Source organism: Pan paniscus, chromosome 19, assembly GCF_029289425.2.
Source record: "Pan paniscus chromosome 19, NHGRI_mPanPan1-v2.0_pri, whole genome shotgun sequence".
In the NCBI taxonomy this organism is placed as follows: Eukaryota; Metazoa; Chordata; class Mammalia; order Primates; family Hominidae; genus Pan; species Pan paniscus.
Window position 1 is genome coordinate 24553603 of NC_073268.2, and position 16790 is coordinate 24570392.

The 16790-nt window shown below is 40.3% G+C and overlaps 1 protein-coding gene across 1 annotated transcript in view; it reads left to right on the forward strand.

Moving 5' to 3' along the window:
- The window catches only part of TOP2A (DNA topoisomerase II alpha), a 29457-nt gene extending 15721 nt beyond the window's left edge, over positions 1–13736 (forward strand). Inside the window, exons 21-35 of the mRNA XM_034941919.3 lie at positions 1180–1411; positions 1598–1732; positions 1852–2052; positions 2194–2389; positions 3136–3227; positions 3330–3494; positions 3626–3709; positions 5794–5976; positions 6720–6810; positions 9528–9680; positions 9924–10047; positions 10156–10199; positions 10627–10761; positions 12103–12302; positions 12620–13736. Coding sequence (XP_034797810.1) covers positions 1180–1411; positions 1598–1732; positions 1852–2052; positions 2194–2389; positions 3136–3227; positions 3330–3494; positions 3626–3709; positions 5794–5976; positions 6720–6810; positions 9528–9680; positions 9924–10047; positions 10156–10199; positions 10627–10761; positions 12103–12302; positions 12620–12748 — 2164 coding nt within the window. The 3' untranslated portion in view covers positions 12749–13736. The remainder of the gene's footprint in view (positions 1–1179; positions 1412–1597; positions 1733–1851; positions 2053–2193; positions 2390–3135; positions 3228–3329; positions 3495–3625; positions 3710–5793; positions 5977–6719; positions 6811–9527; positions 9681–9923; positions 10048–10155; positions 10200–10626; positions 10762–12102; positions 12303–12619) is intronic.
- Positions 13737–16790: the final 3054 nt, after the last annotated feature.

Consider the following 16790-nt stretch of genomic DNA (forward strand, 5'->3'; position numbering starts at 1 on the left):
ATCTAGTTAAGTATCTCAAACATAAGTCTAAAACCAAATCCTTAGTTTTCCTGTCTCAGTAAATGGAATGCCGTGCCATCCTTCTAATTGCTCAGGCTAAAAACCTTGTCACCCTTGACTCCTTTGCTTGATACTTAACATCCAGTTCCTCAGCCAATCCTATAGGATCTGCATTGGAAAAATACTAAGCCACCCCCATCTCATCTAAACTATTGTAACATAATATATCATCTTTTCTTAAAGCAGCCAATTATTTTTTAAAAAATAAGTCACTCTGATTCAGAACCTTCAACTGCTCAGAGTAAAATCTAAAGACCTATTTTAGCTAACCAGACATTATGTGATCCGTGTCCCCACCTTCCATGTCTTTTGATTCCTTCTCATACCATCTCCTCTCCAGCCACACTGTCCTTGGCCTATACTCAAATATACCGAGCACATTTCCTCTTCAGGGCCTTTTACTTACTGGTTCCTTTGCCTGCAACACTCTTTCTCTAGATATCCACATGGCTCAGTCCCTCAGTTTGTTTTTTGTTTTTTTTTTTTCTTTTGAGGTGGAGTTTTGCTCTTTTTGCCCAGGCTGGAGTGCAGTGGCGCAATTTCGGCTCATTGCAACCTCTGCCTCCTGGGTTCAAGTGATTCTCCTGCCTCAGCCTCCCGTGTTGCTGGGATTACAGGTACACGCCACCATGCTCAGCTAATTTTATATTTTTAGTAGAGATGAGGTTTCACCATGTTGGCCAGGCTGGTCTTGAACTCCTGACCTCAGGTGATCTGCCTCCCTCAGCCTCCCAAAGTGCTGGGATTACAGGCGCGAGTTACTGCACCTGGCGCCCTCAGTGTCTTTTCTCTGCTCAAATGTTTTCCTATCAGAAACGGCTTAACTTTCCTTAGCACCTCTTCAGTCACTTTCCTACTTTTTCTTCTCTTGTTTATCCCACCACCTAACAAAATATGTGTTAATTGCAAACCTCTACTGGACTGTGAGCTCCTTGAGGATTGAGACTTTATGTCCATGTGCGTGACACATAGCAAGTGCTCAATAAATATTGTTAAGTGTATATTAGTCAGCAAGTAAAACCAAGATAATTTTCATGTATAACACATGTCCTTTCCATAAAAGTTAAGTGTCAAATTCAGTATTTTTGTAAAATAACATTCTTTGTTTCTTTTCTTTAGCTCTTTGGCTCGATTGTTATTTCCACCAAAAGATGATCACACATTGAAGTTTTTATATGATGACAACCAGCGTGTTGAGCCTGAATGGTACATTCCTATTATTCCCATGGTGCTGATAAATGGTGCTGAAGGAATCGGTACTGGGTGGTCCTGCAAAATCCCCAACTTTGATGTGCGTGAAATTGTAAATAACATCAGGCGTTTGATGGATGGAGAAGAACCTTTGCCAATGGTAAGTATTCTGTGTGTGTTAAGAGCCTGAACTTTTCCTTGGGTTTCAGTTGAATAGATTGTATGATTAAAGATGATGCAAACATAAAATTTAATTTCATACTTTAGATTTATTGTTAAACGCTGTTGTGATTTCCGTCTAGTATCACATTTAGAAAACATACTGTTTTTTTAAATGCCAATTTAGCTTCCAAGTTACAAGAACTTCAAGGGTACTATTGAAGAACTGGCTCCAAATCAATATGTGATTAGTGGTGAAGTAGCTATTCTTAATTCTACAACCATTGAAATCTCAGAGCTTCCCGTCAGAACATGGACCCAGGTAAATAATTATGGATTTCTTTTTTAGGTTTGTGATCAAAAGAAACACCTTTTGTACTATTGCTGTTGACTATTCAGAAGCCTATATTTTAGAAACTTCAGTATTATTTCTTTCTTTAGACATACAAAGAACAAGTTCTAGAACCCATGTTGAATGGCACCGAGAAGACACCTCCTCTCATAACAGACTATAGGGAATACCATACAGATACCACTGTGAAATTTGTTGTGAAGATGACTGAAGAAAAACTGGCAGAGGCAGAGAGAGTTGGACTACACAAAGTCTTCAAACTCCAAACTAGTCTCACATGCAACTCTATGGTATGTATTTGTTTTGTGAGATGTACACGTTTCAATTTATATTAAAGATTAATATCAACTTTAAAAGTATATCTTAGTCTACCTTTATAAAGTTTAGCCAATTTGTCTATTCTTGGCTCTAATCTTGTTTTCCTTTTTCAGGTGCTTTTTGACCACGTAGGCTGTTTAAAGAAATATGACACGGTGTTGGATATTCTAAGAGACTTTTTTGAACTCAGACTTAAATATTATGGATTAAGAAAAGAATGGCTCCTAGGAATGCTTGGTGCTGAATCTGCTAAACTGAATAATCAGGCTCGCTTTATCTTAGAGAAAATAGATGGCAAAATAATCATTGGTATGTTTTGGGAATAATAACTGCTTACTAAAACTCTAGTTACGCCAAACTTTCTTTAAACATTTTTGGTGAGAGTAATGGTGGAGAAAGAGGCAAAATCCATTTAATTCACCTGGTCACTTATACACGCATTTCTTTAAAATATCTGATTAGGTATTTATAGTTTGAAAGAGATGATGTTTCCTTGACTGAGCATCTTGAGAAATCAAGATTTAGTTGACAATTAGACATGAGGAGAATAGAGAGCTAGAAGACCTTGCATAAACTGATTGACCAAGAGAATAGATACACTAATCATGTCTACAGGAACAGAAAATAAAAGAAACAGAGAAGAGATAATAAATCTGATGGTAAAAAAAAAAAGGCAGGAAGATTACAAATGGCTTATACTGTCTGGGTGTGGTGGCGCATGCCTGTAATCTCAGCACTTGAGCTGGGGAGGTCAAGGCTGCAGTGAGCCTAGGTAGTGCCACTGCACTCCAGCCTGGACACAAGAGTGAGAGAGACCCTGTCTCCAAAAAAAAAAGATTTGATCATAGCCTCATATATGATTTGACTGCCCCCTTGTGGTAATTTACATTTGTCAATGGTTTAGGGAGACTTGCCTGTATACCGGGATATACAAATTTATGCTAGCACAAAGACAGTTTAATTTCCAGTTTTAAACTTTTGACTTGTGTAAAACCTTATCCCCTTCCTAAAATATTATTCAAAATCATTATCTCTGTTTACTTTTTTAAAAATAGAAAATAAGCCTAAGAAAGAATTAATTAAAGTTCTGATTCAGAGGGGATATGATTCGGATCCTGTGAAGGCCTGGAAAGAAGCCCAGCAAAAGGTAATCTTGGGTGGCACTTTTCTATATTGTTAAAGACTATGTATTGTACAATGTTTATGTTTCACATTTTCTAATAAAGCTAGATTTTAATTAATCCTTTAGGTTCCAGATGAAGAAGAAAATGAAGAGAGTGACAACGAAAAGGAAACTGAAAAGAGTGACTCCGTAACAGATTCTGGACCAACCTTCAACTATCTTCTTGATATGCCCCTTTGGTATTTAACCAAGGAAAAGAAAGATGAACTCTGCAGGCTAAGAAATGAAAAAGTGAGTTGATAGTAGGATGGTACATGCTGCTTAGTTTTGTTCTATTCTAATGGTAAAAGTAAAATTGTGTGTTGCATGAAAATGCTGCTTGTATACATATATTAACTCAATTTTGTAATTATCTTATGAAGGAACAAGAGCTGGACACATTAAAAAGAAAGAGTCCATCAGATTTGTGGAAAGAAGACTTGGCTACATTTATTGAAGAATTGGAGGTATGTAGTTTATAATGCCCATGTTAGAATTTTTATTAATGAAATAATATATTCTAGCAGTATACCTTTGTCAAGATAGTTCACAATTGGCAATAAAAAGAAAATAAGAGGCATAAGGATAAATTCCAAATAGCGTATAAAAGAACAGATTATCGGCCAGGTGCAGTGGCTCACGCTGGTAATCCCAGCATTTTGGAAGGCTGAGTTGGGTGGATCACTTGAGGTCAGGGGTTCAAGACCAGCCTGGCCAACATGGTGAAACCCCATTTCTACTAAAAACACAAAAATTAGCCAGGCATGATGGTGCATACCAGTTACTCAAGAGGCTGAGGCAGGAGAATTGCTTGAACCAAGAGGCAGAGGTTGCAGTGAACCGAGATCACACCACTGCACTCCAGCCTAGGCAACACAGCAAGACTCCGTCTCAAAAAAAAAAAAAAAAAAAAGGGACAGATTATTAAATACTACTTAGAATACAAGGCCGGGTGCAGTGGCTCACACCTACAATCCCAGCACTTTGGGAGGCCGAAGCAGGCAGATCACCTGAGGTTGGGAGTTCGAGACCAGCCTGACCAACATGGAGAAACCCTGTCTCTACTAAAATTGCAAAATTAGCCAGGCGTAGTGGCACATGCCTGTAATCCCAGCTACTTGGGAGGCTGAGGCAGGAGAATCACTTGAACTCGGGAGGCGGATGTTGCTGTGAGCTAAGATCGCACCATTGCACTCCAGCCTGGGCAACAAGAGTGGAACTCCGTCTCAAAAAAAAAAAAAAAAAAGTACTATTTAGAATACAGTAAATGATACCAGGAGACTGCCCAGACATTCAGACATTTTTGGACAAAAAAAGAAAAGAGCAGGAGTTGATTTTTGATAAAGGGAAGAACATATTAGGACTGAGAAGATAAAAAGAGCTTAAATGTGGAAGAAGACCACCAACCCAGTCCCCCAAGTCAATTTAAAAGGACAAAGCCACAGGGCATGGTGGCTCATGCCTGTAATCCCAGCACTCTGGGAGGCTGAGGTGGGCAGATCACTTGAGGTCAGGAGTTCGAGACCAGCCTGGACAACATGGTGAAACCCTGTCTCTACTAAAAATACAAAAATTAGTTGGGTGTGGTGGCATCCGCCTGTAATCCCAGCTACTCAGGAGGTTGAGGCATGAAAATTGCTTGAACCCAGAAGGCAGAAGTTGCAGTGAGCCGAGATCGCGCCACTGTACTCCAGCCTGGGTGACAGAGCAAGACTCCATCTAAAAAAAAAAAAAAAAAGGAGAAAGCAGGGCTATCCAGATGGTTTCAGAAGGTTGTTACTTAAATCTTCCTAATAACATTTGTTTCTCAACATTATTTTAACATAAGAAAAAAGGCCAGCACTGTGGCTCACACCTGTAATCCCAATGTGCTTTGGGAGGCTGAGGCAGGAGGATCACTTGAGATTAGGAGTTCACAACCAGCTTGGGTAACGTAGCAAGACCTCATCTCTACAAAATGTTTTTTTTAAAATAGCCAGGCATGGTGGTGTGGGCCTATAGTCTCAGCTACTCCGGAGGCCAAGGTGGGAGGATCACTTGAGACCAGGAGTTCAAGGCTGCAGTGAACTATGATCATGTACCACTGTACTCAGCCTGGGTGTCTTAAAAAAAAAAAAAAAAAAAAAACCACCAAAAGCTTTATTTCTTAAATTTAACATGCAAATTTGTATTACTGCACTTCAGTATAGATGCCTAGCTCATTGTAATCAGTCGGTTGGATAAGTGTGCATCACTTCCTTTCATATTTTGTATGTGAGTTTACAAATATATATGTATATACATGTTTTATTTTTAGTTTCTCCCTTGTTTTCCTCAAAAAGGTTAAGTGGTAGAATCAGGAATAAAACCCAGTCCTTCTGTCTCCACACCTTCCTTTTCAAGGTGTGTTTTAATTAGATCTTCACTATTGTTGATAGTATACTAGGTTATGGAGCAATTTATCACTAGTTTTTAAGATGTAACAAAATGAAATCAGTTTAACTGTTGGGTGTTTAGATATTGTAATGTTTTTGTTAACATTTAAACTTGCTTTCTTATATCCCTTCTGTAGGCTGTTGAAGCCAAGGAAAAACAAGATGAACAAGTCGGACTTCCTGGGAAAGGGGGGAAGGCCAAGGGGAAAAAAACACAAATGGCTGAAGTTTTGCCTTCTCCACGTGGTCAAAGAGTCATTCCACGAATAACCATAGAAATGAAAGCAGAGGCAGAAAAGAAAAATAAAAAGAAAATTAAGGTAATACTCTTGTGGTGGCTCACACCTATAATCCCAGCACTTTGGGGGCCAAGGTGGGTGGATCACTTGAGGTCAGTGGTTCAAGACCAGCCTCCCAACATGGTTGAAACCCTGTCTCTACTAAAAATTAAAAAAATTAGGCGGGCATGGTGGCAGGCGCCTGTAATCCCAGCTACTCGGGAGACTGAGGCAGAAGAATCGCTTGAACCCGGGAGGCAGAGGTTGCAGTGAGCCAAGGTCACACCACTGCACTCCAGCCTGGCCAACAGAGCAAAACTCCATCTCAAAAAAAAAAAGAGGTAATACTCTTAAAAATATTATGCATAAAATATTGATGCATATGTCCACTTAAAATTGAAAAAAAAAATGTATAAAATTTTTTTGTTGTTGTTGTTGAGATGGAGTCTCGCTGTGTTACCCAGGCTGGAGTGCAATGGCAGGATCTCAGCTCACAGCAACCTCCGCCTCCCGTATTCAAGCGATTCTCGTGCCTCAGCCTCCCAAGTAGTTGGGGGCACATCACCACACCCAGCTAATTTTTGTATTTTTAGTAGAGATGGGGTTTCACCATCTTGGCCAGGCTGGTCTCGAACTCCTGACCTCAAGAGATCTGCCCACCACGGCCTCCCAAAGTGCTGGGATTACAGGCGTGAGCCACCGCCCCCAGCCAAAAATGTATAAAATCTCTAATCCCATAGTTCAGAATTTATTCTATATCCAACCCTAACTTTGCTATCTTTTAGAATGAAAATACTGAAGGAAGCCCTCAAGAAGATGGTGTGGAACTAGAAGGCCTAAAACAAAGATTAGAAAAGAAACAGAAAAGAGAACCAGGTATTACAACATTTTTAGAAAAATGGTATAAAGTGAAGATTAAATTGTGTTCGTTACCTAGTACATTCCACATAGATGTTCAAAACCTTTTTGTTGAATTGAGAAATGTGAAAGAGGACCGTATCTCAATTCTACTTGGACATCTTTTTTTTTTTTTTTTTTGAGACAGTTTCACTCTTGTTGCCCAGGCTGGAGTGCAATAGCACAATCTCGGCTCACTGCAACCTTCACCTCCTGGGTTCAAGCGATTCTCCTGCCTCAGCTTCCTGAGTAGCTGGGATTATAGGTGCATGCCACCACGCCTGGCTGCTTTTTGTATTTTTAGTAGAGACGGGGTTTCACCATGTTAGTCAGGCTGGTCTCAAACTCCTGACCTTGTGATTTGCCCGCCTTGGCCTCCCAAAGTGCTGGGATTACAGGCGTGAGCCACTGCCCCCGGCCTGGACCTCTTTAATATCGTCCTTGGGATTTGATTCATTATAGAAAATATTTTGTAATGAAGTAGTTTGTTAATTTGAATTCCTTAATTGGGATCTAAGAAAATACCCAGTTTATTAGATTTCATTTTCTAGCCACTTACGAGGTTCTAGTATACAAAGTTTCTTAAGAAAAGTGACCACATATTAGTCATGTTTGTAGTATCTCTAGAGTTCAACATCATGCTTCGGATATAAATAATGTCCACTCAATGAACTAAATAGAATTAATAATTCTGTTAATCATTTGATAATGCCTTTACTGTCTACTTTTTTTGAAACATCTTTATTGAGATATTCACATGCCAAATTTGCCCATTTAATGTATACCATTTGGCTGGGCGCCATGGCTTATGCCTGTAATCCCAGCACTTTGGGAGGCTGAGGCTGGCGGATCACTTGAGGTCAGGAGTTCAAGACCAGCCTGGCCAACATGGTGAAACCCCATCTCTACTAAAAATACAAAAATTAGTTGAGTGTGGTGGTGCGTGCCTGTAGTCCCAGCTACTCGAGAGGCTGAGGCACGAGTATCGCTTGAACCCAGGAGGCAGAGGTTGCAGAGAGCCAAGACTGTGCCATTGCACTCCAGCCTGGGTGACAGAGCAAGACTCCAACTCAAAAATAAAAATAAAGTATGCCATTCAGTGGTTTTAGTATAGACAAACAGTTTTAATACAATTTATTGCCCCCCAGGAAAACTGAACTCATTAACAATCATTTGCCATTTGCCACCAACTCCTCTCCACTGGGCGACCACTAAAAAATCTACTGTCTCTAGATTTTCCTATTTGGGGCATTTCCTATAAATTAAATAATATGTGGTCTTTTGGAGCTGACTTCTTTACTTAACATATTTTCAAGGGTAACCCATGTGGCAGCCCATATATTAGTACTTCATTCTTTTTTTTTTTTTTGAGGCAGAGTTTCGCTCTGTCGCCCAGGCTGGCATGCAGTATGCAGTAGTAGTGAGATCTCGGCTCACTGCAACCTCCGCCTGCTAGGTTCAGGCAGTTATCCTGCCTCAGCCTCCCGAGTAGCTGGGATTACAGGCACGCACCACCATGCCCAACTAATTTTTGTATTTTTAGTAGAAACAGGGTTTCACCATGTTGGCCAGGATGGTCTCAAACTCCTGACCTCAAGCGATCTGCCCACCTCGGCCTCCCATTTTACTAAGCCCGTGAAGGTAGACCTCTGTGTTTTCTTCTAAGCATTTTATAGTTTTAGCTCTTACATTTAGGTCTGTGATCCACTTTGAATTAGTTTTTGTATATGGTGTAAGGAAGGTGTCCAACCTGATTCTTTGCAGGTAGATATCCAATTATTTCAGTACCATATGTTAAAAAGACTTCTTTCTACAATGTTTGTCTTCACCCTTGTCAAAAATCAATTGACTATAAATGTTAAGGTTTATGTATGGAGTCTCAATTCTGTTCCACTGATTGAGCTATATATGTCCTTGAGTATCTACTTTTTTTGAGACAGGGTTTCACTCTTGCCCAGGCTGGTCTTGAAATCCTGGCTCAAGCAATCCTTCTATCTCAGCCTCCCAAGTAGCTGGGACTATAGGCACTCGCCCCATGACTAGCTAATTTCTAAAAGTTTTTTGTATTTTGTAGAGACAGTCCTTTTTTCTTTTTTTTTCTTTTTTTGAGACAAGATTTCACTCTGTCTCCCAGGCTGGAGTATAGTGGCATGATCACAGCCCACTGCAGCCTCGACCTCCCAGGCTCAAACAATCCTCCTGCCTCTGCCTCCGCCTCCCTAGTGGCTGGAACCACAGGCGCACTCCACCATGCCCATTAATTTCTGTATTTTTTGTAGAGATGGGGTTTTGCCATGTTGTCCAGGCTGGTCTTTAGCTCCTGAGCTCAAGCGATCCGCCTACCTCACCCTCCCAAAGTACTGAGATTACAGGTGTGAGCCACCGCACCCAGCCAAGACAGGGTCTTATATCTTACCCCAGCTGATCTCAAACCCCTGGGCTCAAGTAATCCTCCCGCCCCAGCCTCCCTAAGTGCTGGGATTACAGGCATGAGCCACTGTGCCCGGCCACATTTATTTATGAGATTAAGTGACCAAGCTATATGCACCACAAAAACAGAGACCATATCTGTCTCTTTTCACGATTGTATTCTCAGAACTATCACAGGAGTTAATAAATTTGAAGGATGGATGGATGATAGATGGAGAAAAGTGGGTCTAATATATAAAGGTGATTAATTTCTATCTCCCCTCTAGGTACAAAGACAAAGAAACAAACTACATTGCCATTTAAGCCAATCAAAAAAGGAAAGAAGAGAAATCCCTGGTCTGATTCAGAATCAGATAGGAGCAGTGACGAAAGTAATTTTGATGTCCCTCCACGAGAAACAGAGCCACGGAGAGCAGCAAGTAAGGAAAACTAAAGAACATTATAGATAAACTGTAAGAGTGGAATGGCCAATATACTTCAGGGTACTTTGCCCCAGAAATTACTGTGTCTTAATAGAGCAGTAAATTATGTTAAAGCTTTGAAACACTGAAGCATCTTTCAGGAGATTTAAAAACTAAAATATTCATGAAATGTTATGTCAGCCTATGAATTGTTTCTCCTACTACCCTCTTTGATTTTTTTGTATATGGTTTTTTTACTAGCAAAAACCAAATTCACAGTGGATTTGGATTCAGATGAAGATTTCTCAGATTTTGATGAAAAAACTGATGATGAAGATTTTGTCCCATCAGATGCTAGTCCACCTAAGACCAAAACTTCCCCAAAGCAAGTATCTTATCTAATACGGGTTTTGTCATGATTGTTTCTAATATATTCTTTTTTGCTTGACACATTTAGAATTGGTTGTCAGGATATTTTTTTTTTTAATTCTAGACTTAGTAACAAAGAACTGAAACCACAGAAAAGTGTCGTGTCAGGTATGTATTTAAGTAAAAGTAGTGAGACATCTGCCTTACTGGGACACTCAGATCCAACTGGGTTCTAATCCTGGCTACATTATCCAAGTACTTCCTTTGGAAATAAATTTGAGTTCTTATTAACATTATGTTGATACTGTTCACTGGGTTTAGTTTCACATGTAAATAGGTACTGCATTCAGTATACTAAAAGTAATCATAGTGCTTGCCAGGTACTTTGCTAGGTGCTAGAGATACAAAAAATAAAAACTGTTCTTGCTGATAAAAAATTCAGAAATTAGAACAAAGTTTTAAGAGTATGTTTTAAATATTCCAGAAAAGTCACATATTTGGTGTTTAAATAGGAATTCATACCAGGGACAAAGCAGAAAATGGATTTTCATGTGTTGCTTAAATGTACTATTTTCCTTTCCATTTGAAATAATAGACCTTGAAGCTGATGATGCTAAGGACAGTGTACCACTGTCTTCAAGCCCTCCTGCTACACATTTCCCAGATGAAACTGAAATTACAAACCCAGTTCCTAAAAAGAATGTGACAGTGAAGAAGACAGCAGCAAAAAGTAAGCCTAAATCTTTGAGATGGGTTAATGTTGCAATTACCTAACTGGTTTCCACGTGTCAATTTCAATTTTTTTATTGCCAAAACTTACTATTGATATTACAGATTAAATGTTTTCCAATTGGAAGCAATTTCTTTTCGATCTTTATAATCAAAATTAGTAGTCAAGGCTGTTCCAAAACAGTAAGTTATCTCTATTGATTGTTCAGTTACAGATCAAACTCCTTGTTCTACTCTTTTCCCTCCTTCTCACTACTGCACTTGACTAGTCAAAAAACAAAACAAAAGCCAGGCAGAGTGGCTCATGCCTGTAATCCCAGCACTTTGGGAGGCTAAAACAAGAGGATTGCTTGAGGCCAGGAGTTCAAGGCTGCAGTGAGCTATGATCAAGCCACTGCACTCCAGCCTGAGTGAGAGAGCAAGACCCTGTCTCCAAAAATAAGGTAGTCCAAATGTTTAAAATCAGTGAGTTTCTCTCAGTACCAGGCTTCATCTAGTTCATTTCTGTGACAAGGATAGGATTTATAAGCAATTGCAATGTTTAACGTAAAACGTATTCTTGAAATTGAATTAAGTTTAAGGCTGGGTGCAGTGGCTCATGCCTGTAATCCCAGCACTTTGGGAGGCCAAGGTGGGTGGATCACCTGAGGTCAGGAGTTCGAGACTAGCCTAGCCAACATAGTGAAACCTCATCTCTACTAAAAATACAAAATTAGCCAGGTGTGGTGGCACATGCCTGTAGTCAGCTACTCGGGAGGCTGAAACAGGAGAATCACTTGAACCCAGGAGGCAGAGGCTACAGTGAGCCGAGATCGTGCCACTGCACTCCAGCCTGGGCGAGATAGAGCAAGATGCTGTCTCAAAAAAAAAAAAAAAAAAAAATAGAATGTTTAAGAATACTTTGATTCTCTGTTTTCACCTCTCTTAGATTGTCTTTTCCTATGTTAAATATACAGTCATCACATTGCTGAAGAAAGTTCGCAATGAGAACAATTCATCTAAGAGTGGCTGTGACTAGGTCAGGCGCGGTTGCTCATGCCTGTAATCCCAGCACTTTGGGAGGCTGAGGCGAGTGGATCACCTGAGGTCAGGAGTTTGAGACCAGCTTGACCAACATGGTGGAATCCCATCTCTACTAAAAATACAAAAAATTAGCCGGGTGTGGTGGCACACGCCTGTAATCCCAGCTACTCAGGAAGCTGAGGCAGGAGAATCGCTTGAACCCAGGAGGCAGAGGTTGCAGTGAGCCGAGATAACGCCACTGCACTCCAGCCTGGACGATAGAGTGAGACCCCATCTCAAAAAAAGAGCAGCTGTGACAAATGCCTGTATTGAATTGCAGGTCAGTCTTCCACCTCCACTACCGGTGCCAAAAAAAGGGCTGCCCCAAAAGGAACTAAAAGGGATCCAGCTTTGAATTCTGGTGTCTCTCAAAAGCCTGATCCTGCCAAAACCAAGAATCGCCGCAAAAGGAAGCCATCCACTTCTGATGATTCTGACTCTAATTTTGAGAAAATTGTTTCGAAAGCAGTCACAAGCAAGGTGAGTGTTGATCCTAGTCAGTCCTTTTGCTGTAGATGCTCTGAAACACGTAACTAAGCCATTGCTCTTAAAAATTTGGCATATCTTTAAGAAAATTAACTCTCATAATCTGTTAGCTTTTACTGTACATATTTAGTTTTAACAAAGTTAAATATGCCACTTATTTGGGCAATGGAAGAGTTGGCCTTAGATCTGCTTCTTATTACTTGGTAGAAAATAGAAAACTCCTTGAATATAGTGTCTTGATACATTTTTTTACATTACAATTATGTTGTCAGATTTACAATGTGCAAGTTACCTGGGCTTTTCTCTTTTAGAAATCCAAGGGGGAGAGTGATGACTTCCATATGGACTTTGACTCAGCTGTGGCTCCTCGGGCAAAATCTGTACGGGCAAAGAAACCTATAAAGTACCTGGAAGAGTCAGATGAAGATGATCTGTTTTAAAATGTGAGGTGATTATTTTAAGTAATTATCTTACCAAGCCCAAGACTGGTTTTAAAGTTACCTGAAGCTCTTAACTTCCTCCCCTCTGAATTTAGTTTGGGGAAGGTGTTTTTAGTACAAGACCATCAAAGTGAAGTAAAGCCCAAGTGTTCTTTAGCTTTTTATAATACTGTCTAAATAGTGACCATCTCATGGGCATTGTTTTCTTCTCTGCTTTGTCTGTGTTTTGAGTCTGCTTTCTTTTGTCTTTAAAACCTGATTTTTAAGTTCTTCTGAACTGTAGAAATAGCTATCTGGTCACTTCAGCGTAAAGCAGTGTGTTTATTAACCATCCACTAAGCTAAAACTAGAGCAGTTTGATTTAAAAGTGTCACTCTTCCTCCTTTTCTACTTTCAGTAAATATGAGATAGAGCATAATTATCTGTTTTATCTTAGTTTTATACATAATTTACCATCAGATAGAACTTTATGGTTCTAGTACAGACACTCTACTACACTCAGCCTCTTATGTGCCAAGTTTTTCTTTAAGCAATGAGAAATTGCTCATGTTCTTCATCTTCTCAAATCATCAGAGGCCGAAGAAAAACACTTTGGCTGTGTCTATAACTTGACACAGTCAATAGAATGAAGAAAATTAGACTAGTTATGTGATTATTTCAGCTCTTGACCTGTCCCCTCTGGCTGCCTCTGAGTCTGAATCTCCCAAAGAGAGAAACCAATTTCTAAGGATTGCAGAAGACTCGGGGACAACATTTGATCCAAGATCTTAAATGTTATATTGATAACCATGCTCAGCAATGAGCTATTAGATTCATTTTGGGAAATCTCCATAATTTCAATTTGTAAACTTTGTTAAGACCTGTCTACATTGTTATATGTGTGTGACTTGAGTAATGTTATCAACGTTTTTGTAAATATTTACTATGTTTTTCTATTAGCTAAATTCCAACAATTTTGTACTTTAATAAAATGTTCTAAACATTGCAACCCATAGAATGCCTCTTTTAAAACACACACTACACCCTTTTCCTTATTCTAAAATATAGTCTTCACTTCCCTTTCAGAAGCATTCCAATCATATTGTGACAGACCTTACAGCCTCTGGCTAAGGTGATAAGTCCAAGAGATAGGCATTATGACCTAATTAAGGCCAAAGGCTCTTTATTGAGATTTTATACATGAGGACTAAGTTCTTCATCTCCACCACACTTGATCAGTAAATATGCATGTATCTTTTTTTTTTAATGATACCTTCCTTTAACAACTATTTTGATAACCTAGTCAACTACTTGATGGTATCAGTAAGATATATTGAGGCAACTGGCTAATCCATTTAGAAAAAAAATCAGATAAATCTCTTTCTTCACACCTTACACCAAAATTAAGTTCAAATAGATGAAATATTTAAATGTCAAAAACTATTTAAAAAGTAACTATAAAAAAGTAATCTTGAGTTACAGAGGGATAAACTGAACAAAACCCAAAAGTAGTGTTGACAAAGATATGGAGGAATTAGCCCTTTCAAAGAAATCTGGGCCAGGCGTGGTGGCTCACACCTGTAATCCCAGCAGTTTGGGAGGCCAAGGAGGGAAGATTGCTTGAGCCCAGGAAGCAGAGGTTACAGTGACCAGAGATTGTGCCACTGCACTCCAGCCTGGGCAACAGAGCAAGTCCCTGTCTCAAAAAAAAAAAAAAGAATTTCGTTTGACAGAAGAATCAGACATGCAAAAAACTATGTAAACACACACAAATATGAGTATAAGTAAATCTGAGTAAGATCAATGGGTTGCTTCAATGTAAATATTCTGGTTACTATATAATTTTGCAAAATTGGGAAATGGGCAGAGTATACGATGGATCTCCATTCTTTTTTTTTCCTTTCAGAAAGAGTCCTTGTTTCTGATCCATTTCTTTTTTTTTTTTTTCTGGGACAGAGTCTTGCTCTGTCGCCCAGGCTGGAGTGCACTGGGGCCATCTTGACTCATTGCAACTTCTGCCTCCCGGGTACAAACGATTCTCCTGCCTCAGCCTCCCGAGTAGCTGGCATTATAGGTGCATGCCACCACGCCCAGCTAATTTTTGTATTTTTAGTAGAGACAGGGTTTCACCATGTTGGCCAGGCTGGTCTCAAACTCCTGACCTCGTGATCCGCCCGCCTCAGCCTCCCAAAGTGCTGGGATTACAGGCATGAGCCACCATGCCCGGCCTGATCCATTTCTTAAAACTATGTGAATGTACAACTATATCAAAACAAAGCCACATGCAAAGATGCTTATTGAAGTTGCTGTAATAATAAAATGGAAAATAACCTAAATGTCCAAAAGGTTAAAATGGTAAATATGGAATACCAGGTGCCTATTAGGAATGATCATGTAGGCCAGGCACAGTGGCTCACGCCTGTAATCCCAGCACCTTTGGGAGCCCAAGGCAAGCAGACCACAAGGTCAGGAGTTCGAGACCAGCCTGACCAACATGGTGAAACCCCGTCTCTACTAAAAATACAAAAATTAGCCAGGTGTGGTGGCATGCACCTGTAATCCCAACTACTCAGGAGGCTGAGGCAGGAGAATCGCTTGAACCCAGGAGGTGGAGGTTGCAGTGAGCCAAGATCGTGCTATTGCACTCCATCCTGGGCAACAAGAGTGAAATTCCATCAAGAAAAAAAAAATGATCAGGTAGACCAGGCACAGTGGTTCATACATGTATTCCCAGCACTTTGGGAGGCTGAAGTGGGAAGATTGCTTGAGCCCAGGAGTTTGAGACCAGCCTAGGCAACATAGTGAGACCCCCATCTCTACAAAAAAAAAAAGGTAAAAATCAGCTGGACATGGTGGTGCATGCCTGTGCTCCCAGCTACTTGGAAGGCTGAGGCAGGAGTATTGCTTGAGCCCAGGAGGCTGCAGTGAGCCATGATGGCACTGCACTCCAGCCTGGGCAACAGAGCAAGACTGTCTCAAAAAAAAAAAAAAAAAAAAAGAATGATCATCTATACTGTTTATTTATTGACATTTATTGACATGAAAAGATAGATGTTCACGACATTGCCAAGTGGAAAAAAGCAGATTACAAATCAAAGATGAAATCCCCATCTGGTAAATATGCCAGTTGTTTACAAAATAAATAGTGGGAGGAAAGTATGTAAACCCTTTTTAGAAAGTAAAAGAATCAAATATTTTTCCTTTTTTTTTTTTTTTGGAGATAGAATCTCGTTTTGGCACTCAGGCTGGAGTGCAGTGGTACGATCTCAGCTCACTGCAATTCTCTGCTTTCTGCCTCCCAAGGTCAAGCAATTCTCATGCCTCAGCCTCCCAAGTAGCTGGGACTACAGGCGCCTACTGCCATGCCTGGCTAATTCTTTGTGTTTTTATTTGTGGGATTTTCTGGGGTTTTTTGTTTTTTGGGGGATAAAGTCTTGTCTTGCTCTATCACCCAGGCTGGAGTGCAGTGGCACCATCTCGGCTCACTATAACCTCCGCCTGCCTGGTTCAAGTGATTCTCATGCCTCAGCCTCCCAAGTGGCTGGGATCACAGGGAATACAAAAATTACAGTTAATTTTTGTATTTTTAGTAGAGATGGAGTTTCACCATGTTGTCCAGGCTGGTCTCGAATTCCTGACCTCAAGTGATCGTCCCACTTCAGACACCCAAAGTGCTGGGATTACAGGCATGAGCCACCACGCCCAGCTTAAATTTTTTGTATTTTCAGTAGAGATGAGGTTTCACCATGTTGCCCAGGCTGGTCTGAGCTCAGGCAATCCGCCTGCCTCCACGTCCCAAAGTGCTGGGATTACAGGCCTGAGCCACCGCGCCCGGCCAATAGTTCTCTTTTGAAAGTAGAAGTTTTACATTTCCTGATGAGTAAAGACCTTGCTAACTGAAAGCGGATAACGTTTCCTTGACTCTTTTTTCTTTTTTTCTTTTTTTGAGACAAGGTTTCACTCTACCATCCAGGCTGGAGTGCAGTGGCTCGATCTCAGCCCACTGCAACCTCTGCCTCCTGGGCTCAAGCGATCCTCCTGCCTCAGCCTCCCAAATAGCTGG